The sequence below is a fragment of the Suncus etruscus genome, chromosome 12, assembly GCF_024139225.1.
Source record: "Suncus etruscus isolate mSunEtr1 chromosome 12, mSunEtr1.pri.cur, whole genome shotgun sequence".
Taxonomy (NCBI): Eukaryota; Metazoa; Chordata; class Mammalia; order Eulipotyphla; family Soricidae; genus Suncus; species Suncus etruscus.
In genome coordinates, this window is record NC_064859.1 from 7,493,960 (window position 1) to 7,510,920 (window position 16,961).

The following is a 16,961-nucleotide window of genomic DNA, read 5'->3' on the forward strand; positions in this document are numbered from 1 at the left end:
TCACCACCTAGGACTGCCTGCAACGGAGGGAATCCAAAACACCACTAGACTGTGAATTGGAACGGCCTGAATAGGCCTTTCTCAGAGACCCAGGGCATCAGTAGTCAGGTCTGGGAGGCCCCAGGGCAGTGATCTTTTTGAGCCCGAGAGCCCAAACTGCCACACAATGCCCGGCCCTCCCAATGGCCAGTCCAGCCTTGTTGCCAGGTGAGCTGCAAAGCAGTCAACGGCACACTCGCCTCCCGCCATGCCGCATATCTTAATTGCAGACCTTTCTGTGTGCCAGCTGCAAGGCCTTCACGTGCCACCGCTGGCACATGTGCAATAGGCTTGCCATCGAGGCTCGGTGTGGACTGGCCCCTCGTGGCCGTGCTGGGCTCTGATAAGACCGTCACTCTCCCTGCGTTCCAGGCACTCAGTTGGTCCCTGTCCCACATGCCAAGGGGCCTCTCAGGGGCAGCCCACATATGACAAGATCCCAGGCAGCCCCCAGCCCTTCATGCAAGCCAAGCACCTAGGGTTGTGAACCTAAGGACAGCATGGACATGCATGCTCCTCTACAAACAGCAGGGATGCAGGTCATCTGGGGCCGTGACAGCTAAGACAAAACTGATAAAGGAACCCAATAGACTGGCAGCCAGTCCCTCTGGCCCTGAGCCTAATAAGACACCTGGGATGCTGGTCTGCAGGGCAGGAGGGGTCTGGACACCCTGGCTTGGTGACCAGCTACCCTTCCAGGCAAGGTCTGTGGCCCAGAACTGACTGCAGCACGGGAAGAGCTAACGTTCTCTAAAGCAAGTGTCTTTTTTTTTGGGGGGGGGGGGCCACACCCTGCGGTGCTCAGGGGTTATTCCTGGCTATCTACTCAAAAGTAGCTCCTGGCATGCACGGGGGACCATATGGGACACCGTGATTCAAACCAACCACCTTAGGTCCTGGATCGGCTGCTTGCAAGACAAATGCCGCTGTGCTATCTCTCCATAAAGCAAGTGTCTTACCGTGCTGTGTTGTCACCATTGCCGACCATCAATGGGAGACATGCAAGGAAAAAAAAAAGGAATGTGAGACACTTCCCCTGGCCTCAGTGGAGCATTGCTCACTGCCCACGGCTTCAGGTATCACAAATACAGCTGTGCTAAGAGCAGCCCGAGCCTGGCACATCTTGGAGAATTCTAAGATTCTAAGCACATTCTAACATTCTTTTTTTTTTTTATTTTTTTTTTTTTTTTATGGTTTTTGGGTCACACCCGGCGGTGCTCAGGGGTTACTTCTGGCTGTCTGCTCAGAAATAGCTCCTGGCAGGCACAGGGGACCATATGGGACACCGGGATTCGAACCAACCACCTGGATCGGCTGCTTGCAAGGCAAACGCCGCTGTGCTATCTCTCCGGACCCGTCTAACATTCTAACATTCTAAGCACAGTCAGTCAGCTCTGACCGCAAGACATATTCAGTCCTAACAGCGGAATGTCCACTATGATAGAGGCCAGAGAGGTGCCACAGGTTGACTGGACACTGCCAGAAGCCAATTCCACGAATATGTGTCCCTCTACGTCAGAGGTGGCAAACAAGTTCGACACAAAGAGCCAAAAATTTAAACTGTGAGAGTCAGAGAGCCACACCACGCAGTGACCTGCCAAAACAAACACTCACACAAAAGCATCTGATTTTAACAATAATCTATTAAACACATATTGCATTTTGCCATTTTGAGTGAGGGTCAAAATCCTGCAGTGATGGTGAGGGTGTGCTGCGTCCTCCACACTAGGAACTAAGGGCAAGATGTGACCCAACATGTGACCCACGGGTCCCCCACTCGCTGGCCCGTGCAGTTGTTTCCGAGGGATGGGAGACGAGAGGACACAGCCTGGGGGGCAGGACTGCGCGCTCAGAGATCTCTCCTCAGAAGCAGCAGAAAAAAATCCAAACGTGGCAAAGAGCCACAGTATGTAAAATAATGATAAGTGGCAAAGAGCTGCATTCATTTTGGCCGGGAGCCACATGTTCGCCACCCCTGCTCTACGTGAACGCAAACAGAAGGTCACCCGCTAGTGCATTTATTTCTTCCGATATAACCTGAACATTTTCTGTCTCTTTCTTTTCCGGACCAGCGTCCAAAAACTTTGAGAATGTGCTCAAGACATGCACGGCTCCTCCCCAGACATTACAGTTGGGAAGAGGGCTGATCTCTGCCATTCACCACACTAAGCCAATGTCCTGTGAGAAAACAGTCACAAATTAATCTATCCGTCCAAATGAACAAGATATTATTTGGAGCCAATAATATGGAACAGTAAGAAAATGCCCTTGGTTCTTTCTTTAGCATGCTGCCTACTTTATGCTTCCTGGCATGCAGTGGAGGACTATTTTTAAACCATAAGGTGATACAGGTCTTTCTTGGGATGAGTCAGAAAGAAGCGAGATTTGCTGCCAAGGACAATGGGGATGGTGGGCACAGTGGGCACTGCAAGGACGATGGGGACTGTGAGCACAGTGGGAACTGCAAAGACAATGGGCACTGCGGAGGATGATGGTGAGAGTGAGCGCAGTTGTCTGTCCTGCCACCCAGAATCTGACATGGAGACTGCCAGGCTATCCCCACTTCGCTGCCGCCCTCTCTGGTGCGGGGGCGACTCGGCTCCCTGATAAGTGATAATGTGGCATGTACACTTGGTGGGCAGCCTGTCAGGCTGCTGGACACTAAGGTGGGATGACCAGGGAGTTCCGCTGCCAGAACCCCCAAAGCCCAGCAGTTCTTGTAGTTCCTGCCTGCCCTCCCACCCCTGCTTCTGAGGAACCAGGAGCTCTCTGTTAAGAAACCCCCTGTAACCTGCAGGAAATCAATAGACTCCTGGGGAGTGGCGGAGAGTGAAGGACTAAAGGGGAAGGGGGCCTGGTTTCGGGTGCCAAGAGCCCTAAAGACAGTCTTGGCAGTTGGAGCCCTGGGAGACTGTGCAGGGCGCTTGCTTTGTACGCAGCTAACTCTGACGGATCCCGAGTTCCATCGGGAGTGACCCAGGATAGGATAGGACCCAGCCCCCAAACTCAAAACCAAACCAAATCCTGCCTATTTGTGGGGGTGCAGAAGCAGAGCCCAGCACACACGGCCACCCGTCCAGGTACGCAAGACCCATGAAAGCCGGCCCGGGGTCAGGGTGGAGGGAACTTCCTCTGGGAGACTGTGGAGAGAGGGTCCCTGTGGATGGGGTTGAGCAAGAAGAGGAAGCGAAGGCCCAGGAAGAGCCTGTCAGCGAGAAGGGCTCCGTCCACGTCCGCCAGGCCCTGGGAAGCGCCTGACCTTCCGGCGCGCGTCTGGGATCTGAGGACTTGGCCTCGCTCCCCCCAAGTCCGTCGAGGGCGGCGTCTCATCGCCACCAAGTGCGCCGCAGCCAGACCAAACCGTGCGGCGGGGGCCAGTGGTCGGCAGAAGCACCGCGGCCGCCTCGGGGACCTCGGCAAACGCCGACGGGCTCGGCTCTGCCACCAGTCCCGGAGCGGCCGCTCCGACTGCAGGGCTGCGGTGGGTCCGGTCTCCGGGCGACGCGACCCGGCCCGGCCCGGCGTGTCCGTCCCCGCCTCCCGCCCCGCGGGGACAGACTCGGCCCGCGGCCCTGCGGGGGAACGAGCCCCGGCCCCGCGCGCCCCGCGCCCCCGCCGCCTCCTCCGCAGCACCGCGACCCAGGCCCGCCGACCCCGCGGCCCCGCCACCTCATGAGGTAGTCGCGGAAGTCCTTGCTGCGCAGGTAGTCCAGCGCCTTCCGCGCCGCGGCGCCCGCCATGGCCGAAACCTCCGCAAGGCCGCGCCGACGCAGCGAGCCCGGACGGACGCCCGAGCGAGCGAGCGAGCGAGCGAGCGGGCGGGCGGGCGGGCTGCCGTCGCCGCCGCCTCACGACACAACAGAACGACGTGCCGCCCACCTTACGGCCGCCGCTCTCGGCCAGTGGGAGGCCGCGGGACCTCGAGCGGCGACGCCGATTGGCCGGCGCGCGCCGCGCCCCCGTCCCCGCCCGCTGCCGTAAAGCGCGCCCGCCGCCCGCCGCCCGGCCGGGATTGGCCGCCGGTTGCTAGGCGCCCGCGCCGCCGCCGCCCGGAAGCGACTACCGCTCCCCGCTCGCTGCTGTGTGGCCCGGCCCGGCCCGGCCGGCGGGCCGCAAGGGCACCTTGAAGGGCCCGGCCCGCGCGGCGACGTCTGACCCCGGCGCTCATCGGTGTCGCCGAGGGCCGGCCGCGCGTCTTAGCGTGCGAGGCAAACGCCCTGCCGCTGTGCCGTCTCTCCCTGAATGGAAGTTCTGAAGCTTGGAAGCAGGCCCAAGCCCGGACTCTACTCACACTCGGCCGTTTCCTTCCCGGGCCGTCCCTGACCTCCTGGGCCCTCGGCCTGGCCTCCGCCCACGTGTTCCCAGGGCGGGAGCCTCTGTCCCGCACTGTCAGCATGAGGAGCGATGCAGGCCTGGACACTGGGCTCCCAGAGCCATCGAAAGAAGAAAGGACAGTGTGACTTTGTGCTAGAAACGTGAGGCAGGGAGGGCAGGCACAGACCTGGGGCAGGCCCACATACGCCTTGGACCCCATCCGAGGTCCAGTCGCTTCATGCAGGAGAATAGGGTTTATTGCATGCTGGAAGATACCTGTCCCCATCCTCCCTGCATGGTTAAGATTTCATTAAAATGAGGGGCCGGAGAGATAGTATGGAGCAGGTGTCCTCAAACTTTTTTTTTTTTTTTTTTTGGTTTTTGGGCCACACCCGGCGGTGCTCAGGGGTTACTCCTGGCTGTCTGCTCAGAAATAGCTCCTGGCAGGCACGGGGGTCCTCACACTTTTTAAACAGGGGACCAGTTCACTGTCCCTCAGACCATTGGAGGGTCTGACTATAGTAAAAACAAAACTTATGAACGAATTCTTATGCACACTGCATATATCTTATTTTGCAATGAAGAAACAAAACAGATACAAATACAATATGTATGGAGGATGGACGTTTGCCTTTCATGCAGACGGACGTGGTTCGAATCCCGGCATCCCTTTGGTGCCCCCGAGCCTGCCAGCAGCGATTTAGCCAGGAGGAACCCCTGAGCCCTGCCGGGTGTGACCCAAAAGCAAAAACAAACGAAAAAAAAAGAAAAAAAGATTTCATTGAAATGAAACATTTGTCTTGACAGCAAGGCTAGGACTGTCCCACCTAGCTCTGACCCCACCCCACCCCCACCAGGTCACTGTCACTGACTGCAGAGCTGGAGGAGGAAGCCAGCACTGCCCAGACACCCGCTGTGGCCCCAGTCTCCCAGCCAAGGTCTTTAGGAGGTCCCTGATACTCTTGTTCACTGTTTGCTTAATGCCCTGAAAGGGGACAGACATAAGGGGACAGTCAGGCCAGGACATGCGTGGAACACTGCGAATAACAGAGTTGTGTAGACAAATGTCTGTGTAGCTATTTTGCAATCCCTGGTACAACTTGTAACTAGAAGCTCCTCCCAGAAGCACCTCCAGACTCCAGCAATGGGTGGAACCAGGGCCCAGCCTGTGGCCTCTCCATCTCCATGCCAGGGACACTGAAGAACCCTGGCCCCCCAGTAGAGCTTTGATCTCTATCACTTGTCATCTCTAAGAGAGAGAGAGAGAGAGAAAAAGAGATAGAGATACCCAGCTGTGCTCAGAGATTATTTCTGTCTCTGAACTTGGGAATTGTGGGGCTCTGGGGACTATATGGGGTGCCAGGGATTAAAGCTGGGTTGGCCATTGCAAGGCCTACCTGCTGTTGTCTTTCTTTTTTTTTTTTTTTTTTTTTTTTTTGGTTTTTGGGTCACACCCGGCGGTGCTCAGGGGTCACTCCTGGCTGTCTGCTCAGAAATAGCTCCTGGCAGGCACGGGGGACCATAAGGGACACCGGGATTCAAGCCAACCACCTTTGGTCCTGGATCGTCTGCTTGCAAGGCAAACGCCGCTGTGCTATCTCTCCGGGCCCGCTGTTGTCTTTCTGACCCTGAAAGAGATTTACCTCTTGAGGGGCCTCTGGCAAAGACCCACAACGTCCTGACAGACTGATTAGAACTGTACGTGGTAAAATATGAGAAGAAATATTTTAGGCAGGGGACCAGAGCACAGTGGGGAGGGAGTTTGCCTTGCATGCAGCTGGCCTGGATTAAATTACTGGCATCCCATATGGTCACCCAGCCTACCAGAAGTCAATTCTGAGGGTAGAGCCAGTAATAACACTGGGCACCACTAGGTGTAGCCTTCCTACCCCCACTCCCAAATAAATATTCTAGGCAGGAGGAAATGTGATTCAAGAGATAAGGAGTTGCTGTTCTTTTAGGGGATGGGTCCAGCCAGGCTGGGGGCTTCTGGATGTTGTGCATAGGTGAGCCCCCACAGCCCCGCCTGGTTGCTGAGCACACTCCGGCCTGGCTCTGCAGATCTGTGTGCTATAGGACGCCTGCCTGCTCTCCCTTCGTTGAAGTCAGCCCTTGGACCAGAGGGTCCTAGGAATGCTGATACTTGGAGGGTGGTGAGTACCAGAGGGACCTTTTCTCTTTATTAATGACTGAGAAGCTTGTGACCCTCATGATCTGTCCCACAGACCTGAGCTGGCACTCGTATGCTCATGTCACGGGGAACAGATGCCTGGAGATGGAGCACAATTCCCCGGGGCAGGCAGCAGTGGGAGTTGACCAAAGGATGGGCTGTTGGATCCTGGAGGGGGACGAGAAGAAGGCAGTGACAGTGTGACCCACATGCTGCTTCCTCTGTGCATCTGCAGGCTCTTTTTGGGGAAACTTACCAGGAAAAAAATCAAAACAAAAATGTATTTGACACAAGACCTTCTCCGCCCCTTGGCTAGGCAGGGGCTGTGTAAGTTACATTTGGGGTGGCCACACAGGTTAGCATTTCATTTTCACCTGATCCACAGTCATCAAAAGTACATTCATGTCACAGGGTTCCTAGAAGCACCAACAAATTTTCCCAAGTGGACAGCGTCCCACACTGGAAATCATTTTTCTTTATCAATTGTATTCTCACTGGAAGGAAAAAAACTTTTTTTTTTTTTTTGTGGCAGTTTGTGATTTTATTAAGAAACAGGCGTGGGGTGAGTGGTGAGCACAGGGCTAGGCCTCCTGCTGCTGGATGAAGGGGTTGGGGATGGCCTCCATGCCGTCCTGCGGGCAGATGAGCACCACTGATGTTCCGAGGCACACCACCAGCCCCAGTTGCCGAGTGTCCTCTGTCAGCTTGTACTAGTCATCAGGGTCTCTCATGTACTCAATGGTTCCATCCAGCACGAGGTTGAGGAGTGGGTCGAATCCCTTCAGAATTCCACTGGCTTCGCGGCCCCCCTGAAACTTCACCCGGATGGTCTTGTCGATGTACTTGGACAGGTCCAAGATACTCGCCTTCTTCTTCTTCTCTTTGTCCACCATCTTGCAGCGCTCGGGAAAAAAAACTTCTTTTTTTTTTTGGTTTTTGGGCCACACCCGGTAACGCTCAGGGGTTACTCCTGGCTATGCGCTCAGAAGTTGCTCCTGGCTTGGGGGACCATATGGGACGCCAGGGGATGGAACTGTGGTCCGTCCAAGGCTAGCGCAGTTAAGGCAGGCACCTTACCTCTTGCGCCACCGCCCGGCCCCGGGAAAAAACTTCTTTAAAACAGTTATTTTTAAAGATAATTTCCTTTTTGGAATTGTATCACTAGGGTTAAGTATATTCACCTACTTTTGAGCGACCCAGTTGTGCTGATTTTGCGTTCAAAGGTCAGGCTGCAGGGATCAGAGAGGCCCCTTGGATTTCTGCAGCAGCTTTGCAGTAAAGGGACATTCTGCTATTTGCCCAGGCAAAAAAAACCCACAGGCCAGGATTATAGATCAGTGTTCCAAAAGGACACATTAGCTCTGTCCAGGAAAGGGAAGACTTGAAACTGAAATGTTGGTTCATGGAGGGGGCTGGGGTGGCATATGAAGGCCATGAGGCTGGCAAACATTCTTTTGTTTTCATAAACTCTGACCTAGATGAACACATCTTAGAACACGGATCCCCTGTCCTCCGCCCTGCACTTCCTTCCTTCCCGTGTTCCAAGAGTCCCTGAAACACACTGGAAGGTTCACTCAATGGGACAGTCAGTCCATCCCAACAGCTGACGGATGACGGACAGCTGACGCTTGCCCCATGTTTCCTCCCAGGCCTCAGTCTATTGACTGCAAGATGCCAACATGGGGCACCCAGACCCCCGCATGGCCAGGAAGGAGCTTGGTCATCTGTATGGAGAAAGCCTTGATGTTTTGGGGGACTGGAGGGCCCCTCACCTGACACATGTGCCCAGGGTGCTGGAGCCCCTCTGAACCTGAGCCCACAGCCTCCACATGTGCAAGATAGGACACTCGCTCCTAGGGTGAGGACAGGCCCACTAGGGCATGCGGGACACGGGGGCCTGCTTCCAGTGGCCCTCACCTCACCACCCCACATCTCAGGGTCAGAGAGCCAGGTGTGACATCTGGTGTGTGGATGAGCCAGAGAGCTAAGGGTGCTGTGCTCATTTTCGGGGTGAGAAATGGGTAAGGATGTAGGCACTGGCTCTCCTGGCCTTGGAGAGGACATGGGCACAGCTCACTCAGCCCTGTAAGGGGTCTGGAAGGTGGTTGCCATCAGTGGAGCTGGTTGTCTCTGCCTGGGACTAGGGTGCAAATGGGGGGTCAGGGGGTCGGCGCTACTCCCTCTGGCACTGGGCTCAATTTGGGCAGCTGGAAGTAGCAAGGGATGCTGCCAGCCAAGCTACCCTCCAGCCCAGCCCACCTAGCCTACTGGGTTGGGAGTGACTCAGTTGGACAATGCCAGGTCCAGGCTTGGGCCTCTACCCCACATGTGTGTGTGTGTGTGTGTGTGTGTGTGCATGTGCACGTATCACAGACAGTGCCCAGAGTGCTGCTAACTCTTTCCTGCTGGATGTTGGACCCACGGCCAGAAAGGTGGACAGACCGTTGGGAGGAACGGGAACCTGGGGGAGGGCCTGACTGGGGGGTGTTGGTCACATGTCACCTTTATGGACACATATATACTTAACACACACCACACGCATGTACACAGGCCATGTAATGTACACACATGGGCATGACCATGTAAATGGTACTCCCTGAGACACACCACACGTGTACACACATACACCTGTTCAAACATGCTCACACACTAGTGCACACACAAGTGCCCACACACCTTCTCGTGTGTCTAGTGGTACCTGTGCTCTCAGTGGCTGGGATAGTGGGGTCTGGGGGTGCTCTTGTAAGTCAATGCAAGTTCTTGAGTCTTGCTGAGCAGAAAGATGTTACTCAGTTACTCATCATAAAATCCTTGTTTATTCCAAAACCCAGTGAGAAAGTCAGAGCGCGTAATAAATATCTGTATAGCAACTGCAGTGCCGAGCAGGCTGGGGAGCAGTGGGCAGCAGCGTGGGTGCTCAGGGCTCAGGGCCAGCATGATGAGGGCGCCTGCAGAGTCCTGGGCACTGCTCCTGGCTTCTCCCATTTACATGGCACCAGAGAGCAAGACAGCCACGTGGGCGACGGGGTGCATGCGCAGGGTGAGAGGTGTGTGGCTGGAGACACCACGTTGTGGGCAATACTGGCCAGGTGTGTGTGTGGACGGGCCACGGAGGAGGCTGGAACCCTGGACAAGTAAAGATGCCTCACTCTCGCATCTTCACATGCCCTCCAGCATATCCCCAAAATGAAGCCCCTGGGGCAGCCACTCCAGGGCGTTTATGCAGTCTGGGCCCTTCTAGAAGGTGGCCAGGGCACCCCCAGAGCCTAAGCATGAGGCTGGCTGCACCTCACAGATGGTCTTGTGCTGGCCGGGCTGGAGGTATCTCAGGAATTAGGGTCTGCCTGGCTCGGTGGGGGTCCCAAGTGGAGGCTCATGAAGCGATGCTCCGATGCTCCGAGTGTGTGATGCTTCTGTTCAGCTAAGGTGAGAAGTGGGCCCAGATGGCACAGCAGGGGCATCCCAGTTTCTGGGACCCCAGTCCCCCTTGGTGGACCTGAAACTGTGCTGCAGTGCAGACAAGGCAGCTTTGGGAAATAAGTTTCCTGTTGCAAAAATGCAGAAAGGCTACTTCGAGCTCCAAGGGAAGGTGCCAGGGGTCAGAGGGTAGGGTGAAGAGCGCTCCACGGTCAGGAGTCCCCAGAATGGTCAAAGCTTGGGAGAGCCATGTAGTGTTAAGGTTCCAGAGCAGGGAGACTTTGCTACAGGGTTCTTTTGTGAGCATGGCACTTTGGGGTACACAAAGGGTGGGAGAGGAAATGGACTTGGGACCCAGCTGGGAATGGCAGGGCCCTGTGGCCCCTCGGAACCAGACAGGACCAGGTCGCTGAGCTGGATGGAGGCCTCATTCTGGAGACTCGGTGGAGAACAGGAGACTGAGCTAGCTCTGGGCCTGTCACCTGCCCCCATACACGACTCAGCACCAAACAGCAGCACTCCACGAACACACGACACATGACACACAATACGGCTTCCACAAGGGGTCATGACTGCTGCCCCCGACCCCATCTTCAGAGATCCCATACGGATGGCTTGGGGTACAGCATAGGCTTCCCAGCAGCCAGAACATGTGGAGTTCCAAGAGTCCACAGCAGTCTCTGTGCACGTGTCTACCGGAGCTCCACTCTCCACCCTGGCACCCACAGCTGGTGCCTCTCAAGCCTGGCTGAAGCGAGGGGTCGGGGCTCTTTGGATCAGCTCAGGCCCGTGAAACCACAGCCAAGGTTCTCCCCGACCCTGGACATCTGAGGCCTCTGCATATCCAGGTGGAACATGGTGCAGGTCCGCGGTGCGGGGAGGTGAGAAAGTGCCAGAGAGGCAGCTCAGCTGGGTCCTGTTGTGGTCCAGGGCAACTCAGGGATGGCTACAGGCGTGTGGACGTGAGCGTCTTCATGCCACGGCGCCGGGCCAGGCTGGAGGCAAGCACTGGCTCCAGCCGAGGCACCTGGGGGCTTCTGTGCAGGGCTAGGTAGGTGGCAGCCACAGCTCCCTGTAGGGCAGATGGGCAGGTGAGCAAGCAGTCTAGGCCTAGTCTTGGTTTCCCCAGGAGTCACTGGCAGTGAGGGTGGTACTGCCCCAGCACAGCCTGTGAATGGGGCACACACCCTACGGCACTGAGCCACAGTGCTGAGTGCCAGCAGTGGGGCTGAGGCTGTGGGGGGAGGACTGGAGAATGTCCTGTCTCCTCTGTCACAAAGCCAGAGATCCCAAAGGCTCCCCCCTTGTCTCCATCAAGGCATCACTTACAGCTTCCAGGTTGCGGTAGGTGCTGAGGAGATGCATGTGCGTGCGTGCGTGCGTGCGTGTGCCCCGTGCACTCTGTTCCCTATGCCCCCATACCTTGACCAGATTCACGTCCTGCCTGCTGAGCTGACTCTGGGGCAGGTGCTCCCCGTCCACCACCCAGGGGTGCTGGAGAACCTGCAGGGCCGTCAGACGCTGCTGTGGGTCCACGTGCAACATCTTGGACACGACATCCTGGGGAGGAGGGATGAGTCACATGGGGGCCCCACTTCTCTCTTGCCATGCCACCCTAAGGTGGCTCTGCACTCCCCACATGACAACCCAGACTCAGTCCTGTCCCGGCTCACTGTGGGACATGGAGCCTGCCCAGCCTCTGCCTGTGTGCCCACAGGGACTTTTACCCACACCTAGCTCACAGGACTCCTGCCTACTGCAAGGCTGGAACCTCACTGGATCCCACAATAGAAACTTCCTAGGTGTCCCAAGGATGCACTCCTTGCCAAACCTCGGGCTGGGACCCTTTTCTGTATGGCACCCACAAATACGTTTAACCACACACATACATCTCCTGGCCCTCAGGGGTGGCCTTGAGGACGTGGGGGTGAACTCCACAGCTGTGGAGCCTGTGGAGTGACAGAGGAAGGGAGGGAGGCAGCCAGGTTCAAGAGTACACAGGGGGGGGCGACCTAGACAACCATCACTGGAGAAGCCCCTGCCATCCATCCCCATGGGAACAACCCTGGGTGAGTTCCAGGATCCTGAGGAGCCTGGAGCAGAGACATCAGAGACAGAAACCAACTGAGGCTTTGAGCTGGGTGTGGATGAGGAGCGAGCAGGGCCCACAGGTGCGCAGGTCACACCCACACCCCTCAGCCCACTCACCTCTCAGCCTACTCATCATGTGGACTGAGCTAAGGGAGCAGAGCAGAGGGGAGGTCCTTTCAAGAAAATCAGGCTTTGTTGGCACCTTCACTGTGATCTGTGCTCTCACTCCATTGTGACTTGTAACTTCTATTCTCACCTCCTCCATGACCTATGACCCTACCTTCACCTCTTCTATAACTGTGACTTCTACCTTCACTTCCTCCATGACCTGTGACCTCTACCCTCACTTCCTCCATGACCTGTGATCTCTACCCTTACCTCCTCCATGACCTGTGACCTCTGCCCTCCCCTCCATTGCTTGCATAGAAGATCTCCTTCACCATCACCTCCACTGCTGACAGAGGGAGTCACCCAGAGGCACAGTTGTAAATCTAGGGGCTGGTTGACAGTGCCCCAGGGAATCCATCGCTCACTCTTCTGAGAACTTTCTTTTCCAAGGAGGGGACTTGAGCCCCATCAGAGAAGGCCAAATCTGCCCCTGGAGCAAGATGAACAGAAGCTCTGAACCACCCCAAGCTCCATACGAGCCTTCCTGAAGGACTTTTGCAGCAGAACTATGTGGCCAGGCCCAGACAGGGGAGGGAACCAAAGGAGAGGGACGCCATCCTGAAACAGCATTCGGATCGAGACAGTTCTGACCAGTGGGACCCACAGTAGCAAATGGCCAGGAAGAGACTGCTGGGGGCAAAGGGGTGGCCACGAGCAGAGCCAGCAGGGACAGATGGAAGCCCCACCCTCTTCCAGCAGTAACATGGGGAGACTGGAGAGGGACAGGTGCACCTGACAAGGCCCTCGGGGCTTGGTGGGTGGAAAGAATCACCCAGGCCAGCAGCCACCCAGCCAGCTCTCCCCATTGAAAGCATAGCACATTTTTATTTAACTATCATTTTTGCAAGATTACGTGTACTTTGTAGCCAAGAGACTGAAGCCCACCCGAAGCACCATCCTGACCCTGCCTATCCTGAGATGCAGGGCTCACCTTGGCCGAGTCAGAGATGGAGTCCCAGTTCCCACCCGACAGTGCATACTGGCCACCGCTGATCCGAGCCAGGATCTCCTCAGGTGTATCATCAGGGCCATTGGCAAAAGGTGTGAACCTGGGGTGAGAGGACAGTGGTAACTGCTGATCAGCCCAGCAGCTCCTCCTCAGCTGGTCCCATGCAAGAGTGCTGGAGACAGGCTCCTTCCCTTTGAGTCAGCACCACTGAGAGCAAGGCATGGGGTGGGGGACTTGATTACCTTCCTAGCCATGATGAGTCCAGGGAACTGCACTGGGGGACCAAGGCCAAAGGATGGGGTGAAGGAGGTGCTGCATCTATTGCTCCCCTGGTGCTTGGATGAACTGGATTGTTTCGGTTTTGGTATGGGTATGCTCAAGGTTAACTCCTGGCTCTGAGCTCAGGCTCACTCCTAGCTATGTGCTCAGGACTCTCTTCTGGCTTTGTGCTCAGAGCTCATTCCTCACAGCTTTCCAGGACCCCTTAGATGTGCCGGGATTGACTCCAGGTTGGCTGTGTGCAAAGCCAGTGTTTCCCCCTGGACTTTCTCTCTGGCACCAAATCAACTGTTGAGCCTCTGGTGCTGGGGGTTAACTGAGCACATGGCTGGAGCCTGAACAATGATTCCAGGAATCCCTGTAGCACACAAGGAGACTGAGTGATCAGTCCCCCTGAACAGACCTGGAGGCACAGCCCTCGATGTACCCCATGTGGGAGTAACCAGTTTTCATTCTATTCAGAATAATTCTTCTTTGCTGGCGCTTGTCACTCATGTACTCGAAGTACCTCTGGATTGGTCCCTTACCCAGCCTGTTCTCCACCCTACAAAGTAATCTTTCTCTTCCTACAGAACTCAGATCTCAGGGAGAAACTGCTTTCGGTTTCCTTTCCACAGCTGGTCAATCTGCTTGGCAGTAGTGAGAAGGCTTCTGGAGCCTTCTGGAGCTCTTTTCGTCCCTTCAATCTGTGTGGATTATTTTCTGGGTCGGCATTTCCTTCGGTCCCTAATCCCTTGGAATTGGGGCATGCCGCTTCACCTCCACAGCACAAATGCTGTCTGATGCCAGTCCCTAAAAAGAATAGGGGCTCATGTGCCTGTTTTGGGGTAAGGTTTATCTGTCCTACTGTGGATGCCTCCTGTGCCCTGGAAAGTGGGGGTCACTCTTATTGTTCCTTGAAGGCTTCAGTCCCCTTTGTGAGGGAGTGAGTTTATAGAATGACATGAGGCCTCTTTTCTTCTTGATTTCCTGCTCAGACCAGTGCAGGGGAAGGCCTCTGCTCCTTGGAAACTCAGGGCCAGGCTGTGAGGGCACAGGACACAGCCCCAATCTCTTCCAGTGATCCATGTTGGCAGTGCAATCACCTGTCCACTTTGCCATCCTGGGCAAGAATGTGGCATATGTGTTCATGTGTCATGTATGTGTGAGTGTGTATACATGTGTGTACACATGTATATGGCTTACCCCGCCAGCATGGTGTACAGCAGGATCCCCAGGCTCCAGATGTCACATGCTGCGTCATAGCCTTGCCGCTTAAGAACCTGTGAGGGGCAGGACAGCTCAGGCTCAAACCTGAGTTTGAACCCCTTGTGGGCAGCTCAGGGGCTGAGGGGTGGACAGGTTAGTCTGCAGGGAGATGGGAACTGCAGTGACCTGGTGAAGGTGGCCCCCAAAAAGGAAGGGGCTTTCATGTTCGAAGGAAACACATCTGACCCAGGGCTCACCGCCCCCTCACATGTGAGAACACACCTACAACTCTGTCCCCAGAGCTGAGCCCCTGGACCATGGCAGCCAAACTGTCTCTGTACTCTGACGGGCTAGGGAGTGACATCTGTTCAGGCCCGCATCTCACAGGTTTCAACCATGAACCTGGAGTGACTGAGGAGCTGAGAGCCTAGTGCCACTGGAACCTCCTGTTTTATGTATGTATGTATGTATGTATGTATGTATGTATGTATGTATGTATTTATGTTTCTGGGTCACATCTGGTGGTGCTCAGAGTTTCCTGGCTCTGCACTCAGGAATCACTCGTGTAGGTTTGGGGACCATATGGGATGCCGGAGATTGAACCCAGGTCAACTGCAATGCAGGGCAAAAGATGTTCCTGCTGTGCTCTGGCCTCAACTCCTGGTTTTGTGACCCAAGTGCCTGGGTGGGCCTGCAATACCCCACTGGGACCACTGACTTTCTGACCGAACTGCTGTGACCACATGCACCAAGAGGAAAGAAATGGGCCTTGCCAAAAAGATCCGGCACTTGCACTGCCAGGTTGAAGCCCAATAACACCAGACTGCCTGGTGATGGCACATGGGGCTTAGCCACTTTTGAGGGGCTGCAGGAACTGCCAAGCCTGGATCGAGATGCAGTCTGCATAGGGGCCAACAGACCCCCTGCAGGCTGTAAGACTACCCAGATTTGCATGATCCAGAGCCACTCCCTGCACAGTGTCACCAGCCTCTCCCACCCCAGACCAACCCAGCCTCCTCCATCCCTCCTATGCATCCTGCTGGGCTCTACATGGCCCAGGGCATCTCTCTTCATGGACAGGGTGAGAGTGTGTGTCACCTGGACCCTCCCATGTGATCCTGACTCTGTTCTGCTACACACACACACACACACACACACACACACACACACACACACACTGATGCCGTGGAGCCACTACCGTCAGGCTGGGATTAATTCATCGACAAGCCCCTCCCTGTCCATTCATACACCCCAGGAGGACTGGTTGGCACTGGGGTCTCACCTCGGGTGCCCACGAAGTTGGCCGTTGTAAGCAGGGCGTCATGAGCAGCCCATTCTAGCCCGCAGCCTGCTCTTGGCAAACCCGAAGTCACAGATGCGGATGGACTCAGGGTTCCCAGACTCATCCACATACAGAATGTTACTTGGCTTCAGGTCTCGATGGACCACCTGATGGAGTGGGGTCATAGCGAGCAGGGGCGGGGGTTAAGGCAAGCACAGTTGGGGGTCATAGTGTGGGTGCTGAGACTGAGCTGGGGGAAGATGGCGCTTCCCCATCCAGGCCAAGCTGGGTCGCTGGGTCATGCTGCTTTTGCCTCCTGTCCCCAATCATATTGACCTCACAAACCTATGAACTCTGTTGAAGCCCCAGATGGTGAGTGAGTGAATGAATGAGTGACTGAATGGATGGGTGGATGGATGAATGGGCTGCTTGGCACCACCTACACAGGTCCACTAGGGGTTGTGGTTTGTGTTCTGCGTTTCTAGACATGCCTATGCCCAGGCAACTGTTTCTCCTGAGTTTGTATCTGACAGCTACACTAACCCTGCAGCATGAACGGGGACAACAGTACCTCAGCAAACCCAGCCCCCACTCCAGGGTGATGCCCAGCGCCGTACTGACCCCTTGGGAGTGCAAGTATGTCCATGGTCCTCGCGCGATGGTGCAGAGCACAGCGCTGGCCTCCCGCTCCTGAGAAGCAGCGCTGCTGCAGGATACGGTCCAGCAGCTCCCCACCACGCATCAGCTCTGTCACCAGGTACACTTGCTTGCCATCGTCGTAGACCTAGGTGAGAGGGACTGCTCAGGATCCTGCCAGATGCTAATCACGAAGGTTGGTGGTCCACAGTGGGGGGGCGGTCCCTGAAAAGGTCTCCATCCCGCAGTCTGATCTGCTCAGCCATGAGAGGTGAGTACCAGGTGGTGATAGAGGGGAGCACTGTAGCCAGCTCCTTTAGAGCCATCATTCCCACAGCCAGCTGGGTCCCGACCAGGAGAACACAAGCCCTGCCTGAGTACCCTTCTGTTAGCAGTGACAGGGCACGTTTTTCACAACCCAACCTTAG

At 55.9% G+C, this 16,961-nt stretch overlaps 3 protein-coding genes across 4 annotated transcripts in view; all 3 read right to left on the reverse strand.

Annotated features, from left to right (window-relative positions):
- The window catches only part of MPC1 (mitochondrial pyruvate carrier 1), a 6,097-nt gene extending 2,216 nt beyond the window's left edge, over positions 1–3,881 (reverse strand). The window contains exons 1-2 of one of the 2 annotated variants that reach the window (XM_049785250.1): positions 3,709–3,779; positions 999–1,002 (exon numbers count right to left, since the gene is read on the reverse strand). In XM_049785250.1, the coding sequence (XP_049641207.1) occupies positions 999–1,002; positions 3,709–3,779 (75 nt within the window). Of the gene's footprint in view, positions 1–998; positions 1,003–3,708 lie in introns of both variants that reach the window. The other variant, XM_049785249.1, reaches the window with a different exon arrangement.
- A 3,152-nt stretch (positions 3,882–7,033) lies between these two features.
- Positions 7,034–7,416, reverse strand: LOC126024769 (U6 snRNA-associated Sm-like protein LSm7). The gene is given in 1 exon segment (XM_049785241.1): positions 7,034–7,416. A coding segment is annotated over 1 exon segment (312 nt). The 3' UTR covers positions 7,034–7,104.
- A 1,904-nt stretch (positions 7,417–9,320) lies between these two features.
- The window catches only part of RPS6KA2 (ribosomal protein S6 kinase A2), a 50,747-nt gene continuing 43,106 nt past the window's right edge, over positions 9,321–16,961 (reverse strand). The window contains 8 exon segments of the mRNA XM_049785256.1: positions 9,321–11,012; positions 11,363–11,500; positions 13,131–13,248; positions 14,613–14,689; positions 15,898–15,953; positions 15,956–16,064; positions 16,519–16,587; positions 16,589–16,681. Coding sequence (XP_049641213.1) covers positions 10,887–11,012; positions 11,363–11,500; positions 13,131–13,248; positions 14,613–14,689; positions 15,898–15,953; positions 15,956–16,064; positions 16,519–16,587; positions 16,589–16,681 — 786 coding nt within the window. The 3' untranslated portion in view covers positions 9,321–10,886.